This window comes from Gambusia affinis, linkage group LG10, assembly GCF_019740435.1.
Source record: "Gambusia affinis linkage group LG10, SWU_Gaff_1.0, whole genome shotgun sequence".
Lineage (NCBI taxonomy): Eukaryota > Metazoa > Chordata > Actinopteri > Cyprinodontiformes > Poeciliidae > Gambusia > Gambusia affinis.
In genome coordinates, this window is record NC_057877.1 from 6,863,467 (window position 1) to 6,887,643 (window position 24,177).

At 42.3% G+C, this 24,177-nt stretch overlaps 1 protein-coding gene across 1 annotated transcript; it reads left to right on the forward strand.

Annotated features, from left to right (window-relative positions):
* pdgfra (platelet-derived growth factor receptor, alpha polypeptide) lies at positions 1-23,691 on the forward strand. The gene is made up of 29 exons (XM_044128260.1): positions 1-188; positions 2,312-2,387; positions 2,521-2,793; positions 3,355-3,612; positions 4,699-4,838; positions 7,167-7,329; positions 7,769-7,961; positions 8,357-8,472; positions 8,571-8,867; positions 8,950-9,207; positions 9,325-9,449; positions 9,556-9,724; positions 9,831-10,020; positions 10,134-10,249; positions 10,373-10,499; positions 10,628-10,824; positions 11,356-11,450; positions 11,636-11,768; positions 12,031-12,135; positions 13,582-13,692; positions 14,101-14,254; positions 15,440-15,600; positions 15,893-16,002; positions 16,886-17,008; positions 17,098-17,209; positions 18,487-18,586; positions 18,737-18,842; positions 19,559-19,794; positions 21,175-23,691. Exons 2-29 carry the CDS (start codon positions 2,330-2,332, stop codon positions 21,320-21,322), a joined length of 4,374 nt encoding a protein of 1,457 aa, XP_043984195.1. The 5' UTR covers positions 1-188; positions 2,312-2,329; the 3' UTR covers positions 21,323-23,691.
* Positions 23,692-24,177: the final 486 nt, after the last annotated feature.

Genomic DNA, 24,177 nt, shown 5'->3' on the forward strand with positions numbered 1-24,177 from the left:
GCTGGAGTGCAGTTGTGAAGGCGGCCGTGGATGCGGACAGAAGGGGCGCACACAGCGCCGGATCTCTGAGGATTATTGCCGCTGCGAAAAGGGGGACCCTCGCTGCGCCCTTTTTTTTTTTTTGGAGGGACCAATTCACTGTGGATATACTTACAAGAAAGGAGTGAATAGAGGGGATTAGGAAAAAGGTAATTGAAAGGTCGATTAAACATTTGTTTCGTGTCCAACTCTGTTTTGCTCACGTCAGAATGCATGTTGTAAGATCACTATTTATCTTTCTTTCTGTTTGCGGAATAAAGTCCGTACAGTTATAGTTTTTTTTTTTGTTTTTTTTTTTTTTACTTTTATTCAGCACTTTGCAAACTTTTGCACAAGTCATTTGTGTTAGGTTTCTTTTTTTTTTTTATGTCAGCGGCGCTTTGCGCCATATGGTCTCTCTCTTTCCCCCCCCCCCCCCCCCTCCATCCTCACGTCTCCTTGGACGCCGAGCGGCGAAATGTCGCTCACTCTTCCGGATAAAGGCGCTCAGTTTCGGCTTCGCAGCTGGAGGTGTCACCTCGAAGACCGAAGACACAATTGTGGGATGCTGCCTGGAAGTTTAATGGGAAACACGTTGGAATTCGTGCATCACCTTTTCCTCACCTACAGGAGGGGATGCGGAGGAATTACAGTGGAATATAATCGCTCGCAGTGGAGAGAAAGAAAGGATTAAAAAAAAAAAGTCTGGATTTGATTCAGAGTGAGAAAGGAGAGGGGTTCTGCGCCGTTTTCTTTTCTTTCTTTCTTTCGTTCTTTCTTTTTTTTTTGGAGACACAACGCATTCTTCTTTTACCCCCTACCCTGCTGTGAGACCAAACGGGTCTTTTCGTCGGATCTGATGCATTTGGACTTTGAGAGAAAAAAACAAAAACGTGAAAATTCAACCTTTTGGAAGAGACACTAGATGGAATACTTTGATTTTTATTTTTCTTGCACACGTTGGCAACTTTTTGAGTCGCTTTCTGGGGAAAAAGAGGGGAATAAATAAAGAGAGTGGCGTGCCCGGAGTCTGACTGCCTCTGCAGACTGTTTTGAGCACAATTTCGATTTTAAAAGTTCTTCACCAAATTGCGGCCATAAAAAAAAAAGAAAGAAAAAAAGTTTCTTCTGTGAAACCTTTTCAGACAAGGCGTGAGCATAGAAAAAAAAACGTCAAATCGCATTAGAAACTTTGTCATCGGATCCCCACGCAGATATGTAATTTTGCGCATTGTAGATGTCCTAATTATAGAGTTGAGGAACCGCGCTGCCGATGGATTATTTAGCCTGTCAGCTGAGCCAGAGCGGACACTCGTTGGAAACAGTAAGATCACATGAAGGGTTGTTTTTTTTTCTTAAAGTTTTTTAAAATTTCTTTTCCTTCCCCACCTCCATCCCCGAGCAAATAAGACAAGACGCTGAAAAAGACAAAAACGGAGAAAAACAAGTTGCCCGTTTACTACAAAACTGCCTAATTGGCGAGGGAGACCTGACGTAAATTATGTTTTAATTAAAATAAAAAAAACTCTTACTTTAAAACGTGGTCGCCGTGAAAACGTTGCTCTGACGACTGGAAGAGTAAACACCGAAATGGAAATAATTGTTTCCAGTAGCCTACTGAAGTCTCAGAAATTAAAAACATAACAAGATGTCTTAATTAGCGTCTTCTATGTTTGGCACGCTGGCAGTATCTATATTGTTTGCGCTTAGGCGGAATCAAGAAAACGTGAAACTTTTTTTCAAAACAAAAGCAAACAGTTATGAGAAGCGACGTGATTAGATTCGCATCGCCTCTAAAAATTGGACTGTGTCGCCCTCTACAGACCGTGGATGGAAAGTGCAGTGACCCGTGCTCAACAGCCTCACTCAAACAAACAAACAAACAACAAAAGCAACTGCGGACTCTTAAAAATGTTGCTGTAAACGAATAGAGAAATAACTAAAGCGGCCACTGGACAACATTATTCGACATAAATCTTGCGGAAGGAGGATATTCTGTTGGTAAAGTGTCAGCGTCAGTGGCGTCAGCTGACACCACTGGCTTAGAAATAAAAACATTTAAGTAAATACATACACGAAAAAAAGTGCAGGCTTACATATATATTCAGCGTTTCTTCCTTGGATGGTCAGAAAATGCAGCATTTGGGAGTCACACATGTAGCCTGTCTATTGATAGTTCAATAACATACTTAGTATATGAGCAAATGATGGTGTAAAATGCAAAAAAAAAAAAAAAAAAAAAAGCAATCCTTACATTACTTGACATAATTAGTCCCTCTTCTTGTCTTCACAGGCCTGAGCATCCACAGTCATGGATAGTGTGAGGATGTACCTGGTCTGTGGTGTTGCCATTGTGTTGATGGTTTCAGGTAAATATCTATATGAGACATATAGCCTTTTATTTATTATTATTATTATTATTATTATTATTATTATTATTATTATTATTTTACTTTTTAAAATAAAAAATCGCTGTCTAACTTTGAGCAAATTGTCCCACAGTTACACCTGGACTGTCCGCCCCTCGCATATGGCCAGCAGAAAAGGAGCTGGAGCTGGAGCCCCACTCCATCATCAACATCAGCTGTACGGGCCAATCAGAAGTAGTCTGGGAAGAACCTCTGGCGGACGACGCCATCGTTACTTCAAACGGTTTCACCTCAGCTCTCCTTATTTACAACGTGACGGTCGAGCACACCGGCTATTACGGGTGTAGGCATAAAGACAAGGAGGGCGACGAGAACGATCTGGTGGAAATCTATGTCCTAGTCAAAGGTAAGGAGGTAAAAAAATAAGACCTGAATATGAATGTTCTTGTTCAGGCTGATGGGATAATATCACTCATCAGCATGGCTATACAAAGCAGGAAGAGGGTCTTTATTTTTTTATTTTATCAAATTGGACAATAACAAGGAATGCAAAAAACAACCATAAAGGTAAAATAGAAGAGATGTATATTTTTAAGAAACTTCATAGAAGCAAACAAAGTGAGGAAAAACAAAATATTACTAGTAAAATTAAAAAAAGAAATGACAGAGCTGCATCACAGTGACGTAAAGTGATTCATTTGAGATCAGGAGAAAAAGTGGGAAAGGTGTGATGCAGATCTGAAGACACAAGGCAAAAACAGAGGGTGTTATTCCCATTAGCTCGACTGTTTTAGCACGTATCCATGTGGTGACTAAAAAAAAACGTAAACAAATCAATCAATATACGATGAAAAACTTTGGACTAGATCGTATATGACTGACCAATTTTTATTCTTCTTTAAAGTTGACATAAGGAAGATAAACTGTTACTTTACAAAAGGTCACATTCTTTCTTGTCCATTTCTAGATCCCCAGGTCGTGTTTGTCCCAGAGAGAGCAGAAGACCTGCTCGTTCCCTATGAGGTGAATTTGATCATCCCATGCCGAGTGACAGCAAAGACCCACAATGTGGAACTGATCCGAGTCCCCGGCGGAGAGAAGCTCCACAGCTACTACGACTACAGATTGGGCTTCTTGGGCGACCTCTCCCCTGGCCAGTACAGATGTGAGGCCACATTTAACGGCCAGACTTTCCAAAGTGACGTCTACACCGTAATGAGTTTGGGTAAGTCAGAAATAGTATTTATTACACATTTGAAGCTGCCAAAACACTCACTTAGATGTAGTTTGCCAGCTATGGACAACATGCCATGTTCACTTTTTCTACTTGTTTTGCTATTTTCTTGTTATTTATCTTTTAATCGAGACCCCCCCCCCAAAAAAACAACAATCCTCCATAAGCACAGGCCTCTGACGACATCTGATCAGAATTTATTTTAATTACGTCCACTTAATTTTTGTTTTCCTGCTATTTTGTCCCTCTTGTTGTCATGTTTTTAATCAAATCACCTTAAATAAGTACTCTGTATAGCTGCAGCAAAGCATTTAAGCCTCATATGAAAATACTTAACGGATTTCAGCAAAATTTGGTAACAATCTAGAATCCTCAGCAACCATTCTAAGACAAACGTTGATAAGCGTGTGGTCTGGTTTGTGTGTATCACTTAAAGATCTTGAGACAATCTCTGCCGTCATCACCACCCTGCTGTTAGAGGGTGGGGGGGCATCAGATCAAACATGTGAGGTTGAACCTCCCTGCAGCTCCAGTATAAGTTCCAGTTCAAGTTGGAATCTGTCAAACTGACTCGTTCTCCGTCGCGTTTATTAAAGCCACCTGATCCGTTCAAGTTTTACGCATCCTGAGAGGTCGCTGCCTGAAACAGACAAAAAGCAAAATCAGCATTTTTGTTTTTTTCTTTTTAGAAACATACTTCACGGAGATCTTTAATTTACCACACGGCTATGGTTTTATTACTTGGGAGAATTTGTCGCATAGTTAAAATACCGCTTTATAGTACTTTAAAAAAAAATGATTAGAGGCTGGTTGTTAGGAAACTGTAGTGAAACAACAACGATTAAAGAGTAGCAAGAACTCTTATGTCTTTGTACATCAGCTGCTTTATGATCTCATTGGATTGAATTTATACACGTATATGCACAAGCTTAGCATGCATTGTGTGTGCGTGAGAATGACTGAAACTCATCAGCCATTACGCCATGATAAATGTGGTCACGGCAATCAGGCCGTCACCCTCTCGGTTCCTGTGAGATGTCGGTGCTGATAGCCTCTCTGTGGCGGTCCCTGCTGCAGGATCCACGGAGTTGAGCGACTTTGAGGTTGAAGTCAAAGCCAGCGCGGAGACGGTGCGGGTCGGGGAGCCCTTTAACGTCTCCTGTATCGGACCCTTTGGCCCAGCCTTCCACCAGCAGTGGATCCATCTGAAAACGCAGGTAAGATGTTGTTTCCCCCTCATCCCCCTCTCTTTACCTCTAATTGGTCTTTTCTGAGGTCTTATCCAGAATCCTATGTGGTCATATTTACCTTTTTCTTCATACTGTTGAGACGTCGGACTCAGATCTTTACTTGCCTGTTGCAATCTATTCCATCGTTTAGGGAGGTTGCAATACGTTTGTTTTTTATAAATACTATCTTGATTGGGAAAATGTCCATTTAAAACCTCAGTGTGCCAACTAACCCCAGTGTGAAAGAGCCTGACAGGGAGGTTAAAGGTTCATGATGTATGGCTGAAGGAAAGGAGGCAGCTCAAAGGACGGTAAATAACAGGACAGTAAATCCTTTGAACCTGCTGACCGTGGGTCCGGCGGTGGTTGATGCCGTTTCCACATGACAGTCGGCCAAACATCTGAGGCTTTTAAGGCATCGGTTCTAAGAGTCTGAGACAGTTTCACATACAGAACCTTACAAAAGTGTGCACACCCCATGAACGTCATCCCATTTACTAAAGCTCAATGACACTTCAGTATATATGTGGTGAGATGATATATGATGAAGCAGTTTAATTGTGAAGAAAAGGTTACAAATAAAAATCAAAAGTTGTTTTTATTAAACATTCTGTTCATTTTCTTCAGCAAAAGTAGCTCAAACTCCTCCAGTGAATGGAGATCTTTAATGAACAGCAATTTTCAAGTCTTAGTTCGCTGAGTTAGTTTGCTACAAATAATCAAATTAAGTGCATCCTCATAAATAAACATGAATAAATGAAGTTTGACAAATTGCATGCAACAAATTAACTCGATTGGGCTGCACAGGTGGTAGCACTGTTGCCTTGCAGCAAGAAGGTCCTGGGTTAGATTCCCAACCCGGGGTCCATGTTCTCCCTGTAATGCGTGGGTTCTCTCTGGGTGCTCCGGCTTCCTCCCACAGTCCAAAAACATAACATGATTCTCAGGTTAGTTGGTCTCTCTAAAATTCACCTTCAGTGCATGTGCGTGTGTGTGTGAGAACCTGGTTTTTATTCCATATGGGGACTTATTTCTGTCTACATTGTGGCTTGTGGGGACCACTCTGTCCTGTGGGGACCACTCCGTCCTGTGGGGACAAATCTTGGTCCCCATTGAAGAGAAATGCTGTTTTTGGCTGAGGGGTTAGGAATGTGATGCTCGTTGACCCCTGGAGATAGGCACCAACACCCCTCCCGAGCCTACTGGGATAAGCGTGTATGGTAATGGATGGAAATTATTTATTTATTTACGTTGAAGCTACATTTTCTTTTTTGTTAGGGCATTCTAACAAATGCAAGCACTTTGAAACTCCATTCCAGTGCAGCTGCTGTTATCTAGCAGGCTTGCTCTCCATCCATCTTCCCTGATAAGCTTCCCTGTCTCTGCTGAAGAAAAGCATCCACTGGGATGGTGTGTTCAGGGAGAGTGGTAGGTGGGCGGAGGTGTAGGGGGGATGTGCAGTGTTAGTTTTCTATGATACAACATTTTGCATCTCAACCAGAAAGTTACGTTTTGTTCTCTTTTGACCACTATACCGCCCTCTACATGTTTGCTGTGCAGGTTTGTGATGTGGGTGACTAATAGCTGTCTTGTCATCAGATTTTCCCATTTCTGCTCCTCTTTCAGAGATACAGCAAATATGCCTTTTTGCTGCTTATCTGATCAGTTCATATCTTGGTAGTTTTGCAGTTGTGCTGTCTTTTCCCCCCTTTTTGGATAATGGATTGAACAGCGCTCTGTGACATTTTCAAAGATTGTTTTACAACTTAACCCAGCTTTGAACCCCAGAACTTTCTCCCTGACCTCTACAGCTGGATTCCTTGGTCTTCATGATGCTGTTTTTGTTCTTCTCTCCTATTCTCTAACAAACTTCTGTAACCTTGCAGTCGCAATGTGTCAAAAGTTGAAGAAGTTTAGGAGTACGAATACCTTTACAAGCCACTGTATAAGTTGTATTTGTGCTGTCCCACATTCTTTAATGTGCTGTATCTTCTGGGAGGGACTCCTTTAAGCCTTTTTCCAGAGATAGTGAGGCAGAGATGCAGGAGGCCTGACTCCTGGTTCTGGTCTCTGCTGCAATTACAAGCTTTTAAAAGGCTCTGAGATCCTGATTCATCTCCTCTGGCCTCACCAGTGTTTTAGCCATCGGCCTTGCGCAGTAACTTTAAAATGGCAAAAAAAAAAAAAAAAAAAAATGCACAAAGCTTAAGCAGCCAAATTGTGCTATAAATCAAGTCATTTTTATGTGATTACCTATTCTAATTGTGAGCAGCGTCACAAAACATATTCTACATCCCCCCCCCCCTTCTCTCACAGGCTGTAAATGCGATTCAGACGACGGAAAGTCTTCCTGACTGGGTCATCTACACTTTGAGCATCCCGCGAGCCGCCCCTCAGGACGGCGGCAGCTACGAATGCTCAGTCAGGCACGAGGCCAGTGGAAAAACCAGGGTGAGCAGCGTGGCTGTGTCCGTGTTTGGTAAGTGTCTCCCCCCCGTCATAAACATTCACCAAGTATTTTTGAACAGGGCTCCAGCTGGAGTGTAACGCCACGTGCTTGATGACTTACAGTCCCTGATAAATATTTGATATCCTCATCATCAGGTGGATTAGCATGATTCACCTGATGAATCAGGTGGATCCACGCGTGCTTAGATCCACACAGATCTAAGCACGCGTGGCGTGCTTAGATCTGTGTGGAAGTCATTTTCTTCTATGCAACATTAAAGCCTGAGCTCTGTTTTTACCATCAGCCAGTGTGTTTTATGGGATGGTTTCGGCAGATGTGTCAGGCCCACGTTTCACTCCTGTCCCATTTTACTCCTCTGTCACCGTATTTTTTATGCTTACTCCGTGTCTTCAGACATTTTTTGTAAATCAATAACCATCATTATCTTCTTCCTTTATTGTTGTTAAAGGGGGAAACTCCTTTGTCACCCTGGACCACAGAGGGATTCTACAGACGGAGTCTGTTGGCATTCTGGCAGAGACTCAGTACACCATCTACATTAATGCATACCCGGCTCCAAAAGTGTCATGGATGAAAGACGGCCAAGCGCTGTCGGAAAACTACTACATTTCTTCCAAAACTAGCCACATGGAAGGAAATCGGTGAGCGCAAAGTTTGTTTTTCTTGAACAAAATGTACATGAACGCATGAGTTATGACCAAAATCCTTGAATTATCCTCACATTGTGTCCCCTAAAAACTCCAGACTTCAATGTATTTCACTGGGATCATATGCATTAGATGAAAACTTTTATAACTGGGGAGGGGATGAGTGGAATGGGGCGCTCATCAAATATTTATTTTGTAAAAAAAAAATTAATCAAAACCAGGCAACTTTCCCCTTCACAACTATGCAGTGCATTGTTTTGATGTTTCTGTTTGCTGATGATTCTGGTTGTATTGTAACAACATGTGAAAAGCTCAAATGTAACAGATAATTCGTACTTGCCAAAAATTCTTTAAAGAACATCTGATCAGCTCTGATGTTCTTCACACAGGTATCAGAGCATCGTTACGTTCCGGCAGCCTATGGAGAAAGACAGCGGAAATTACACAATCACAGCCATAAGCGGCTCACGCACCGCTCAGTTCTCATTTATCCTCCAAGTGACAGGTAAAACAAACAGATTGGAAAAATAAATTCTAGACAGATGCATAAGTGGGTAGCAATTTGTAAATTATGACCGAAACTCTAAACGTGTTCGGTTTCAGGTTCCACTAGACTTAACATCAGACCGTCCTTCCCCCCTATTCTGCTACCGGATGAGGATGAGATTGTCGTCCCTCTCCATGAGCCCTTCACGCTGACGTGTCGCGGAGGTGCAAAGCTGATGTGGGAAACACCGTACGACATGCCGGAGCAATCGCAGGAGGACAACAGTGGCCTTTTCGTCACCACCATCGCTGTTGACGAAGCCATAGCGATGCACACAGGTTATTACGTTTGCCTCTACAGTGACCACACTGCAGAGGAAACCAAGGCCAGCAGTATTTACGTCTATGTATCAGGTACGAAGCATACATTTGCTTATGGATTTTTGGTATTTGGCATTTTTCTTTGGCCTAATAGATGTATTTTACCCCAACACAGATCCCGAATCTCCGTTCGTGCCAAATTTCTTTAACCATGTGCCGGTTGACCAAAGTGAGATTGAGATTCCCTGCAGGGTGTCTGATCCTAGTGCTGTTGTGACACTGGTGAATGTTGACACCAACCAAACCGTACCTAGTGACTATGACAGTAAAAAGGGTGCTTTGGGAATATTTCCTACTGGAACTTATGTCTGCAAGGCCATCATCAACGGAGAGGAGCACATCAGCGAGCAATACATCATCCATGATTCCATAGGTGTGTGTTTTTGAGACTTGTGAACCATATCTATTTTAAATAAACTGTAACCCAAATGCTCAGTGGCTCTCTGATCCCTCACAAGGCTTTTAACTGGTATCAATTGCTCCATTTCAGATGTCTTACACGTTGAGCTGTCTGCCAGAAGAACTGCTTTGCTGGTTGGAGACACAATAAGTGTCAACTGCCTGGCTCAAGGACCTTATTTACTGGAGGATAACTGGAAATACCCTGGCAAACCGGTGAGGCCACAAGGCAATCCAATGACTTTTCCTATCTTTTTTACATGTTTAAGTTGTAAAATAGGACTGATGTAAAGGTATATGATGATCCGTTTTGGTATGACAGGCTAATCGGGGCACCAAAACTGTACGGGAAAATAAGAACGAAGGCCAGATCCTGTACACCTTGACAATCCCACAAGCCTCAACCAAAGACAGCGGCATCTACTCCTGTTCCATTACCGCTGTAGCGTCTAGAGACACCCAGACAAAGGAAATAGCTATTCGAGTGTTTGGTATGAGGCTTCAATATTTAATTGCAGTGAATATTTTGTTGCACCATTTCTTCAGGTCATTTTCTGAAGTCGTTATGAGCATTGCCGATGACCACTTTTCCAACAGCCGGTGAGTTTTTGTCCATCAAGCCGGAGTTTCGAGACCACGAATCTGCTGAGCTGGATGACGTCCGGGAGTTCATTGCCACAATTTCCTCCTTTCCTGATGCCCATGTTACTTGGCTCAAGGACGGCGTCCCGCTCAGTGACCTGACTGCTGAGATCTCCACCAGTTTGAAGCAGACCAGCGAGACCAGGTTAGTCTCTGTCACTAGTCCTCTGAAGGCAAATGAAGAGCCACCACAAATTGTCTGGTGCTATTTTGAACGTTTGTGGTGAGTTCACATTCTGTTGCTCTTATTTTGCACAGCTACAGAAGTATTCTCACCCTGATCCGGGTCAGGGAGGAGGACAGTGGGAACTACACCCTGCGGGTGGAGAACGGAAACCAGAGCCATGAAGTCAGCTTAAACCTGGTGGTTAAAGGTCAGGAGGAAGACTTCATCTTACCAAATCAATAGGAAATTGATGATACCAACACTAGGCAGCCACTGTGAAGCCCTTCCTACTGTGATTGACTCAAACCTAGTATTGCTCACAACGTTACAGTGCCTGCAGTCATTGTGGACCTCATGGACATCCACCATGGCTCCGCCACAGGACAGTCTGCTGTGTGCATTACCAGGGGGCAGCCTACTCCTGTTGTGGAGTGGTTCATATGCAAGAACATCAAACAGTAAGATCCACTATTTACTCTCAAAATTTCTACATGTTTGTCTTTTTTTTTTTTTTTTTTTTTTTTTTAAATATGTTCAATAGCCATAACCAGTTCCATTTGTATATTCTTATTTCACTCCCTTCAAGATGCGCCAATGACTCGTCTTTTTGGGCGCCTCTACCCACCAACTCCACAGAGATCACGATGGAGTCCCACTTTGATGAGGAGAGCAACCTGGAGAGCCAGGTCATGTTTGGGCATCTGAAAAGCACTCTGGCTGTGCGATGCCTTGCCAAGAATGAATTAGGAGCTGTCAGCAGGGAGATCAAATTGGTGTCCAATGGTAAGAACACACCTACCAGTCAACTGCTTGACTTTAATCTGACTTTATATGTTCTTTGCAGTTGCAATGGGCCTTCTACTGAACAGGGTGAAGTCCTGTCAGAGGAGCAGTAGCTGGAAGACTACATTTCCATCTACTGACAGTATTACTGATTAAACTTTAAAAATTATGTAGTTTTATGTTATTAAAGTTGAAGTTTAATCAGTAATACCTTTATAACAAATTTATGTCAGATCATGATTTCTTAGTTAATGTCAAGTTGTCATAGCAAAGACATTTTGAATAATGTCAATTTTGTATTAAAAGTGTCATGATTTACCAAACTACACTTTATGAAACAGTCCTAAATATTCACGAAGACTTACTCATGGTCATGACAGATGTTATGTCATGTGTATGACGGCGTCATCATGACAGTCTTATTCACAACCCATCAAATAAAGTGTTGCCATGTATTTTGTAGTGACCATACAGGTGATGAAGAGTGTTCAGAATGTAACATATGCCATCCTTGGCTTTCCCTACAAACAGGCCCTCACCCTGAGCTGACGGTAGCTGCTGCTGTGCTGGTGCTCCTGGTCATTGTCATCATCTCACTCATTGTCTTGGTTGTTATCTGGAAGCAGGTACTGTCGACATCATACTGCACAGTTTCAGTATTCATTCTGTCGCTCATTTCCATATTTCAAGCATTCATGTGAGGTTATGAATCAGACCAAGAAACACCAGATTTAAATATAGTGCATTTGGTTTTACTGCTCTGCTTGTTAAAATGGGGAAACCATCACTTTATGCATACTCTGCCTTTCAGAAACCACGGTACGAGATCCGCTGGAGGGTCATAGAGTCTGTGAGTCCAGACGGTCACGAGTACATCTATGTGGATCCCATGCAGCTTCCCTATGACTCCAGATGGGAGTTTCCCCGAGATAGACTTGTGCTTGGTGAGCTAAATGTCTTTGCGATGTTCTGGAACCCTATAGTTCCCTGTGGAGATGTTGCAACTCGTGAATCTCACTCTGCCTTTGAAGTAAGGGCTGTGATAAGATAGCTCGGAATGAGTAGTTTTCTGACAGCTGCTATTCAGCTTGTCCCAAAGATCAAGGGGAAATGCAACCACTACAAGAGTCACAGATGATAAAGCAGATCGTCAGCGTCTTGTTTCTCCCCGGGTGACTGACCCGTGTGCCTTCCTGTAATCCTCAGGCCGGATCCTGGGCTCTGGAGCCTTCGGGAAGGTGGTTGAGGGCACTGCCTACGGACTTAGCCGCTCTCAGCCTGTTATGAAGGTGGCAGTGAAAATGCTGAAACGTAAGTCTAAAAGAAATTTTAATGTAAAAGACAACTAACCCGTGCCACTAGAAGCCACTGTTTAGTCACTGATCACAAGAGCTAGTTGACCAGTTTGGTCTTTTTGTCTGCTTCTTCGAGTAAATTACAGGTTTTCAGGCAATGAGGTGAAGCATGTTTACAAAGTCAACATAAGCATTGGGGACTGCAATTTAAGCAGTTTAAAAGCTGTTATTTGAGCCATTGGTGATAAACATGACCTGTAAATAGCTGAACTGGCTTTGTTCTCACAGGCTGCGCTCGTAAAAGCGTGAACTACTAATAGTGTCTTAACTTTCCGCAAGTAATAATAATGTGCTTTGTGTTTTCTAAACTGGTAAACTGAAACGTTCACAAGTTGAACATTTAATTTTTTAAAACATTTTTGCAGTTCTTCCTTTCTAGTTTTGTTTGGTTTAATGGGAACGAAGACTCCAGTTTACCATGTAACGTAAATTGCAAAAGGCTTCACTCATACAGTCTTTTACCCGTAAATCCAATACGTTCATTTAACCTCAGTGGTCACCTAGGGAACAGAGTATACTTGCGTATAATTTAACCTCGGTCTTACCACTCCAAACAATTTTACTGGGACTATAAGTGATAAACAGCAAAAGACAAAGCAGCATATTTACTAAAAATGGAAGGTAAAGCATGGTTTTCAAAACCTTTCTGGTTGCCATTTTTGCTCTACTTGGTGTTGATCCTGCACATAAAATCTCAACAATAAAACTTGGGTTTGTGGAAAAGGTTAAACTGGTGTGACCACTTTTGCAAGGCACTGTGAAAAGAAGCTGTTAGTAGCCTAGATGCCTTTCATTTACTTACTTACAATATACCAGCACTAAAAATGATGTTGATTTCTTTTTTTTAAAGAATTATTGTTTAGAATTTTGTGTTTTCATATAAATGGATCAAAGCAAATATTTACTGTGATACACTGAAGATTTTACAAAAGTTTCACAGCTCTTTGCTTTTTATTTTAACAAAAAAAACAAAAAAAAAAAACACCAGCAAGTACTCAAGTTTTCTATTAACCTTGCACCAAAATTGTTGTCAATACGTTTCCAGTTGTTATGATCGTGCAGAAAACATTTCATTTATTGACAGTATAACTATCAGTAGTACCAATTTGTCAAATTAAACCAATGCCATTCTGTTACATTAGTTATAATTCTTCGTTTGAAACGGTGATATGTTTGCATTTGCGATTGTCTACACCGTTCTGGCAACAAATTACTGAAAACACGTAGCTATAGCAACACCCTCAATACCAGATTTAGGAGGGACAGCAAGAATCTCCCAACCAAACCAAGATAAGAGTAAGAAAATTATTCAGATCAAAGAGATAGGTGGTGCATGATTTGATGACTCGTCTGTGCACCGACTCCGTCGTGTGATAGTCATGGCTGCTGCACCTTCTTCCAGCTACGGCTCGCTCCAGTGAGAAGCAGGCTCTGATGTCTGAGCTGAAGATCATGACTCACCTCGGACCTCATCTCAACATCGTAAACCTCCTGGGAGCGTGCACCAAGTCAGGTGATAAAAGCACACGCAAAAAAACAGCAGACCTGGACAAACATGTTCGCTCAAAGGCAAAGACGGGCTGTATAGCAGTGCATTACTGCCATTGTCGCTTCTTTCATGTGATTTAGTCACCACTTTACACAGACAACCACAATTATCGCCTCGTTCACACACACACACACACACACACACACACACACAGACACACACACACTCGGATTAGATCGTAGAAGACATTTTACAGCTCTTAAGAGCCGCAGCAGACTGACAGCGTTTGGTGGGCGTGCTATTTTAATAGGCTTTTTATGGGAAAGTAGAGGCTTGCTCTCCTGGCTGAGCTTTTAGCCTTTATGAGGCTCTGATAAGATTAGCCTGCAGACTGACGCCGGTGCCCGCCTCTATCCTCCGTGTTGTTCCCAGGCCCTATCTACATTATCACCGAGTACTGCTTCCACGGCGACCTGGTCAACTATCTGCACAAGAACAGGGAGAGCTTCCTCAGCCTGAGTCCAGAGAAAAACAAGAAGGAGCTGGATATCTTTGGGATCAATCCCGCGGACGAGAACAGCAGGAGGTACGGCGGCCAGAGCAGTCCGATGTGCTTTGTCTTCTCTCAAATGATCTTGTTTTAATCTTTAATTTTTAGCTGCAAAAATTAATGTAGGGAGAAGACACAAAACCACATGAAAATGTCCTAAGTGGTAACTCAGCGGTGGAGGAGACTGTCCGGCATCTTCCCCTAATCAGATCAAAGCTTCGAGTGGTTTTATGTTTCAGCCTATAATGTCATTGCTGCTCAGCTACCTGTTAATTGTATCTGCACAATTAACAGCTCACTGAACAGGCTGGTGTTCAGTGAAACATCAGCCTCTCCTCCCCTTTTTGAGGAGCATCTTGTGCTGCTGGATGACTCACTGTGGCTGCACCTTGAAACGCCCATAAAATGACTCAATCCTGGCTGCTACGTTCGGCTCAGCCACATCTCCCTCCAACCTCAGCCCAAGGAACAAGAGAACTAGTAGAAGCTTGTTATCAGTCGTAGCATCTATTAGTTCTTTTAGTTCAAAGCTATTCCTTAAACTTTGCCACATTTATGTCACAGCACAACCACAAGCGTAAAGGTGTTTTGTCAGGATTTTATGCGACTAAGAAATGCATAAAATGTTAAAACATGTGTGTTAAAACACACATGATGTTTGATTTCAAAAGAGAACTTTTTTGACAACATGGAAAACAAGCTGGCATCAAAATAACCAATGACCACACCTTGAAACTCTGAGATGACTTCATCACGTTAAGCAGGGATAGGGAAGCTGAAAAGAGTTGAAGGGAGACAAATCACAGCAGAAAACATGTTAGAGGAGGCTGCAAAAGACGTGATGCTGCGGTGGAGATTTGCCTTCCGGCAGGAAGACATGCAGAACATAGAATCAGAGCTGCAACCTCATGGCTTAGATCAAAACTATTTTATTTGTTAAAATGGCCCAGATGCGAATCAAGCAAACCATCTCTGGAAACAAACCGATGTTCGCAGATCCACCCAGTCTGACTGAGCTTGAAGTATTTAGCAAAGACTAAAGAGGAAAAAAATTCTTCCACGCAAAACGTTATGGTTTAATTTACTACACAAAATTCAGCTTTAACATGGTAAATGGTAAATAAAATAAAAAATAAAAAACCTGTTTTTTTTGTTACAGAAATCAACATTCTCTCAATTCGCTGCCACCAACAACTCTTCCTCTCTCGTCTTTGCCCCCAGTTACGTGATCTTGTCCTTCGAGTGTAAAGGAGACTACATGGACATGAAGCAGGCGGACAACACCCAGTATGTGCCCATGCTGGAGATGAGCACAACCTCCAAGTACTCTGACGTCCAGGGATCTAACTACGACCACCCTCCTTCACAGAAAGACTCGGGCGGTGTGTACGCAGCTACTCTCTCTCTCTTTCTCTGTCTGTCCTCAGAGTTATTGGCTCACGCTCGCTGGGCCTTGGTGTTGTGTTTGAGTCATTGTTGGTTAAACGGGGTACACCCTTGTCAGAATTTAGGCCTGGCAGTGGCCTGTAATTACACGGAGAAGATAATTGTAGCGCACACATAATAATGCCCAGTTTGAGGCTGCCATCAAAAGCCAGGTCTAAGAAAAGTTGGCTATATTTACGACAGAACATTTACTCACGGGTACCCTGATGGTGTGTTTTCCTCAACCAGAATCCGACAACCTGCTGTCAGACGACATGAGCGAAGGCCTCACGACCACCGACCTGCTCAGCTTCACCTACCAGGTGGCCAAAGGAATGGAGTTCCTGGCGTCCAAAAATGTACGTTTGAAGAAAGCCGGTGCTCTGATTCCCGAGGCTATAAAAGGAACTTTGCTGATTTTGTTTTATGCTCCAAAAGACGAACTGCCCAGAGAGGGGTTGGGGACCGGGGAAAGCAGCGGGCGTATGATAAGCAGCCCCATAAAGGTTGCCGAAGCCACTCAGGAGAGAGAGGCCGGGCACCCAATATAGCAGCAGCAAAGCTAGAGCTAGAATTACCAGGCCGAGACGCGCTGCAGCCAGAAACTATTCATCCAACTTCATAGTTATTATCCCTAAATATCCCAGCGGTCATGGCCGTCTCTACCAACCAGCCTATTTAAGCCTATTTATGCTTCTTAAAGCAAAATGGAACAGTATTAAAAATGACCTAGGCTGAAAATACGACACGGGAATAGTCTGTGGCTGCACAGTGGCGCAGTTGGTAGAGCTGTTGCCTTGCAGCAAGAAGGTCCTGGGTTCGATTCCCGGCCCGGGGTCTTTCTGCATGGAGTTTGCATGTTCTCCCTGTGCATGCGTGGGTTCTCTCCGGGTTCTCCGGCTTCCTCCCACAGTCCAAAAACATGACTGTCCGGTTAATTGGGCTCTCTAAATTCTCCCTAGGTGTGAGTGTGTGTGAATGGTTGTTTGTCCTGTGTGTTTTCTGTGTTGCCCTGCGACAGACTGGCGACCTGTCCAGAGAGAGGTTGGGGACCTCTCTTGCCCGGAATGCTTAGCTGGAGATAGGCACCAGCAGCCCTCCCAACCCCATTAGGGACGAAGGGTGTATAGAAAATGGATGGATGGATGGATGGAATAGTCTGTGGCTGTGGGAGCAAAATGTGCTGGAGCAAACGGATGACAGCAACTCCTTCATGCTGCTAATCAGCTTCTGTTTTTTCAGTGCGTGCATCGAGACCTTGCAGCCAGGAACGTCCTTCTCTCTCAAGGCAAGATTGTTAAGATCTGTGACTTTGGGCTGGCCAGAGACATCATGCATGACAACAACTACGTCTCCAAAGGAAGCGTGAGTTTCTGCTCAGATATGAACTTCTAGCTAAGGAATGCAGCGCTTTAATAATATCCATTCTTTTCATCACCTCTCTTTTATAATAGACCTTTTTGCCAGTGAAGTGGATGGCTCCGGAAAGTATTTTTGACAACCTGTACACCAGTCTTAGCGACGTTTGGTCATATGGCATCCTCCTCTGGGAAATATTCACCCTAGGTAAGTTTTTAAAACGACTTCAGCTCATAAATTTATGCAATGATAGATAAAAGTTGTTGTAGTGGTAAATATGTGGTTCATACAGAACAGCCTTGGGGTGCATTTCTTAAACTTAAAAAAAATATTTTTCTGTCATTCAATATTAGCCATAAGACATTAATGATACAAATGGTTTTCACTGTGATGATAAAAAGGATAGTTGAGAATTATAGAAAAATCTTACTTGCAAAGAAAAAATAAATAAATAACTTCCTTGCTGTTTTTTTTAAGTGTTCAGAGTAGATGATCTTTGAGGACTTTTATCGTTTTAAAACAAATCCATTCTAATAAAATAAAAAAATAAAAAACCAAACGCTTTCATGTGTCCAATCATATCTGTAACCCCTTACCACCTGATATTATTTTAAATTAAATAGACATTTTAAGTTAAGCAAAAACAATCAATGTACATTCATTGATGTATTCAGTATGCAAATGAGCTAAATTAGGCGTAATTCCAACCAATTCTGATAGCGACAAAGTAAATCAAAAATAATCCCGTGTGTGCGTTGAATTGGCATCAACGTGTATAAGCAGAGTACCGATGCGGTGGCTTGAGTTGAATTGGTGACAGTCATCTCCAAAGCATTAAGCCATCATCACACTATCACTGGGTGTTTGTTAAAAAAGAAGGAGGAGCACATTTACATAGCAGCTGGAGGTAGAGGGTGTCGTCCGTTCTGAAATGTAGTAAAAATGGAATAGGAAAGTAAGATGATGTAGAGAGAAATAATATAGTAGTAAACACTTTTATTGACTTTCCCCGATGCTTATTCCATGTGTTCATGTTTCACACAGAGAGATTATTGGGGGTGCAAAACCTACCTTTAATTTCCATTAAACATCTGTCAGCTTCTGTGTAAAAGCTGCACAATGGAAACTCAATGACAGCTGAAAAGCTAGCAAAAAATAAAATAAAAATACAAAAATCAGTTGCATAAACCACCTGCTGCTTTGTAGCAGTGTTGGTCCCTCTAAGACTAGCTGTTAGCTTCAGTTCAGCCAACTGAAGTTTATTTTGCCAATCTGAAGAGTGAGCAGGTTGGTAAGGAAGGTTAAAAAATAAAAACGAAGAATATTTGCCTTAGATTATGTTCCTGCAGTCAAAGAGGAGTTATTTAAGGCGCTACATATGACGCGCATCAATCAAAGTTTTACTATGTGCAATAAAGTGAGACAAAGCTACTTGACGACAGCAGCTGGCTCTCAGTCATAAATAATTGTCTCTTTGTGTGAAGGTGGCACTCCGTACCCAGGGATGGTGGTGGATTCCAGCTTCTACAACAAAATCAAGAGCGGATACAGGATGTCAAAACCCGAGCACGCGCCGCAAGACGTGTACGTGATCTCATGTTGTAGGCACGCCGTATCTGTCAAAACCTCCCTGACGTCGCGCCAAACGGTGTCACTTCTGACACGGTGAAATTACAAGGCTTTGGGTGGCGCCGTCCTTTCCTTTTTCAGCAATGTTGTGCGCACCTTTTTCAGGTACGAGATGATGATAAAGTGCTGGAACACAGAGCCGGAAAAGAGGCCTTCCTTCATGGGTCTGAGTGAAAATGTGGCGTCTTTGCTGCCCTCCAGCTACAAGAGGGTGAGCGTTCCCATCTCTTCCCGTCTCAGTGCTCTCTGTGTCTGGAACACCTGCTCTGCATGTTTTACCACCACTCATCACTGACCGATACGCTCCGCCTCCCGTCTTAGTCGTCCTCATTCTTGGCTCGTTTTACTGGTCTCGTCGCCAACTTTTTGCCGAGCAAAATACAGGTTCCGAGTCCTTTCTCCCCTCCCCCTGTTAAAGCTGCTGGTAGCTTTAACAGTTTGAAAGCCAGTCCACATCCTCTGTGAGAACACTGGGAGGGTTCCTGGAGGCTCTCTCCCTCCATCTGTGTAAAAGTGATTAGAGCCTTAATGCTGCAGCTGGATGGTCACAGTGGCTGGCCTCAGTCTGGGTAATGACACAGCCTCGGTTCTCGCCTCCACCACCCAGCCTTAATTAGACTTCCACACCACATATTGTGCGTCACAACAGCTTTGCCCCTGTCCTACTCCCAGTTTTAATGGCCCGCAGCTCAGGAGCAGCCCGTCTTTTTTGCACGTTTGGTTTGGCGGGGATGTTTGTGATTTCCAGCTTGGGTCACACCATCCAGCTGATGACAAAATCCTCACACACCAATCCATCTCTTTCGGAGACGTTTGCACAGCCCAATGACCATGTTCCAACCGCATTCATCCTTTGCAGCACAAGACGTTTAACAAGTGTCTATTTTAGATCAGCTTCTTAAATCCACATGCGCTTTTCTTACGCAGCACTATGAGAAGGTGAACCACGATTTTCTGAAGAGCGACCATCCCGCCGTCACCCGAGTCTGCATCGAGACGGACGCCGACTACGTCGACATTCCCTACAAGAACCAGGGCAAGCTAAAGGACAGGGAAAGCGGCTTCGACGAGCAGCGGCTGAGCTCCGACAGCGGCTACATCATCCCACTCCCTGACCTGGACCCTATATCTGATGACGACTACGGAAAGAGGAACAGGCACAGGTATGCAGAGTCATTATTTCCTTATATTTGTCTGTAAATGCAGGGCTATGTGAAACGACTCTTATCTTGTGAACTTTGTCACATTTTCTGACTTTGTAGCAACATGTTGGTCTATTATAAAAAAGTCCAATAACTCTGAGATCCAAAGCTCATTTTAGACAATCAGCAACAGGCAATATGACATCCCATAAACGTGGTTTTTAGGGAAAAGTGGCCAGAGGACAGTAATTATTTTTAAAAATCCCCGAAGGCCAAGCAAAACATGGAAAAGGTTTGAATGAAAAACATTTTTAGCATCACACAAGTCACCTGATCAACTACCGGACGCTGCCAGAGGCGCAAACCATAAAGAAGAAGATGACAGGAAATAGTTGGAGGATGATGGCGCTGCATGTTTTTTAAGGATTTATCACGTAAACAAACTTATTCACATGCGATTTTAATTGCGTATTTTATTTAATAGATACAACACAATTGCAAAATTGTGCTTTCTGGACCTTACCGGAATATCAACACAGTTTTGATTTAAAAAAAAAACGTGGAAAAAGTTCCACGTTTAGACAACACCACCAAGACACCGAGATGACATGTAGATGACATGTAGATGACATGTAGATGACAAGCCACAATAGCGCTGAGATTTTATCACGTCGTCGAATGACTTATGTGTGCTTTTGACCATTAGCTTCCACCTGATAGTAAACAGTAACCTGTCTCCATCTTCCATGAATGAAGTGCTCATGTAACACATACATTCGTTATTAAAAACTGTGCTAATCTGAACAGGTGAAGTAGCACAGCACAACCACCCGCCATTGTTTTTGTTATCTGCCCGTTCATGCATTGAATAAATCCTACAGTTCTGCGGGGGAGTTTTTTATTCATTTATTTATTTATTTATTTATTTTTGTGAGCTTTCACACCTGCACGGCACTTCACACTTCCACAGGTGGTGCTACGGGAAAGTTTCACTCTGAGACCTGGTTTCAAAAAGTTCCAGCGTGAGAGACTCTGGTCAATGTGTTGTGAAAATGTTACTCTTTAACTGAAGAGTAAAAGAGTTAAAGAGCATTTGCAAAGTTGTAAATGTTGCCCGTTTAAACGGACTACATCCTGAATTACAATCCAGTGGTTTGGATCAATTCATAATGATGTTTTTTTTTAACAGTCCTGTGAAAGTCTACACCTTAATCCAATTAGTACTAAATCATTTTCAATAATCGGTTGAAAGATCCCGGATAACGGAGGCTTCCCATCTAATCTGAGCTTGACTTATGTTAGAAAGAATGGGCCAAAATTAGATCACTTTAAATAAAAATAGTTTTGTCGTAGTTCTGTGACAAAAACTAACAACGATGCGTTATTCTCTCCGCCATGTAGCTCTCAAACGTCTGAGGAGAGCGCCATCGAGACTGGCTCAAGTAGCTCCACCTACGCTAAGCGCGAGGGCGAGACCCTGGAGGACATCACGCTGTTGGACGAGATGTGTCTGGACTGCAGCGACCTGGTCGAGGACAGCTTTCTGTGACAGCTGCCCAGCCTCAGCAGGAGTGGCACGGGGCAGAGCTGCAAGGACAACGGGACACTAGAGTGGGACGTGTAAATCAGCCACAGACTCTGGCCATGACACTCCTTCTGCAAGGACAGAACAAAACCACTTCGCAGTCTCGGTGAGTCCGAGGTGACGTAAGGTACGTCCATCCCTTCTCCGTGGACGACGACTCTTCTCTTTTTGGCAACGGAGACGGGGATGAGCAATAAAGAAAGAGTGACTGAAAGAATGGATTCCAAGAGGGAGCAAGTGTTGGTGTTGGACCTATCCGGATCAAACAAATCAGAAAAAAAAAAGAAGAAACATCTTCCATTTGAAAAGCTTTATTGTGTTGGGCATTTTTTTACCTGCAGTAAAAGCAAGAAGGAACAAATCGAACGAGTTGGTCAAAACCTTTGCAGAACTCCTACGACATACCACTACAAATGCACTATTGTTACTATACGACTCCAATACCAGGAACTGTTACAAGGGAAGCACCTGATGCTGGCACAATCAGTAGCAATACTTTGAGATAAAGCACAACGTTTGGACTGAGTGCATCTTTTCTCTCTCTCTCTCTGTGACTGTATAATGTTCTCAAATAGCTAAGTATGTGCAGTAGTTCAAATTTATTTTTTTACGTCATCAGTATAAGAACGTGTATTGTTGTGAAGCCAATAGTTAGTAACAGATCGTAGCTGTCTGAGTGGGTGCGAGAAGAGCTTCTGAGTTGCATTATTAGTCTTTGCATAGCCTCTCCGTTTCTGCCCCAAACACACACACAAAATAGCTTTATTCAGCTTTATTCCAGATAAAGACCTAGCTCATATTTGACATGTGGGCCTGTTTTTTGTTTGTTTGTGTTTTTGTTTTTGTTTTTTTTTCCCAAATGAAGTGTGATTGTATTGTAAATAGCTCCAGAGTTGTTTTATAAGAGAGAATTACTGGGGGTAATACTCAAGTATAGTATGCGAGTACAAAAAATAAGCTTCTGCATCCGTATCTGCTACTATGAAGACACTGTTTTTATAAAGTACATTTGTTAGGTCTACAGAACACCATGGGGACATCTCAGTGAAATGTGTGAATTAGAACAAATGGGCTGGTTTGAGATTCCAGGGTATCCATCCATCCATCCATCCATCCATACATCCATCCATACATCCATCCGTTTTCTAACACCCTTGTCCCTACTGGGCTGATGGGGGGTGCTGGTGCCGATCTACAGCTGGATTCCAGGGTACTTGCTCAAAATTTCTTCATTGAAACATATAACATGTTCCAGAAATGATTTCTTTAAAATAAATCACATCGCCTCAAAAATTTTATTGCACATTGATGATTGAAGTAATAATATTTGTTATCTAAAACATTTTTTTTTTTATTTGATGCATAGACATATGCAAAAAATAAATCATAATAATCATGACAAATTTAATTGTGGCTTTTACGGGTTTATTGGACAGAACAGCATTTTCTTTTTCTTTTATAGAGCAAGACCAGTTTAAACAATGAAACTGCGAACACAGTGAAATACTTCTAAATGTGTAAGAACGCGAACTACCCTTCCTTCAGCCTGCTGACCGGCAGTGTGCAGCAGCAGGTGGGAGACATCAGTTAATGCTCCACAGCCGAAGAACACTTTGATAACATCACTGGAAGAAGGACTTTAAGTTGGAGAAACTGTATGATGGGGAATTTTAGCCTTTGGTATTGATACCAGCCCATGCTTTGTTAGAAGACGGCTTGACAAACAGCAATTGACACTTTTTTTTAAAGAGATGGATTGAAGGCTTTTAGCATCTATATCCCTAGGAGCTATAAAATGAAATGAATCAAAGCCATTTAATCAAACATAATAACTGCCAAAGACCTTTTATCATGTCGCGTTTCAACTGTCTTCGCCATTTTGACCTCCAGTTGCTTCTAGCTAGCTCTGATGAGACATTAGAGCTACAATACTCCACCACAATGCCATTGAATTCAACGTATAGTGGTGCATTTGTAACGTGTTACCCCACCGCCATCTTTTCGCTTTACTGTACCTCTGCCTCATCCCGTTCACTGTGATACAAACTACAATCATTGTTGCACTTTGCTTTTTTTTCTTTTTTTTGTCCCATGTGTCTAATGTGTTGCAGATGATTACACAAGCGGAGCCTAAAATACTGTATTCTTCCTTTGCCTCAGCTGTATAAAGCAGTGTGGATGTGAGTGTCTGTGAGTGATGTGTTGATGATGGTACTCTATCTGTAGTCGAAGATAATCACACCCAGTATGACCTTTTAATATTGTTTCATTATTTGACATCATGTACATTCAGATGATTTATATTTCAATAAATGATTTATAATGTAAACAAACGCCAGGCTCCATTTGTCTCCGTTGTTAATACGTCTGATACGGGAAAATGAAAAATGAAGAGTTTCGGAAACAGATAAAAATGGGTGGTTTATTTTTTTATTCTCAAACACATTCTATGCTAGAAAAATAGGAATTCACTGGGAAGATGAATGGGGCTCATTTTTATTCGCGAGTTTCATATTTTGATTCACCAATGCTACATAAATTATGGACTAGAGCAGAAAGAGATAATCCCTCTGTGTATTAATATGTTTTCTTAAAATATTATACACTAACACATGCTGTATGGGAGACACAGACTTTCTGTACTTTGGAGAATTTATTTAAGATCCATGATCAGTTGAACGTGGCCTAAATATTTTGTAATTTTCATTTTAATTTAAAAATTGCTGTCTGAGTCAAAACACATAATTAATTCCAAATATTTACATCTTTTGTTATATTTTTCGCCTATGGAAATCGCCATTTTGTTACCTACTGGGTTG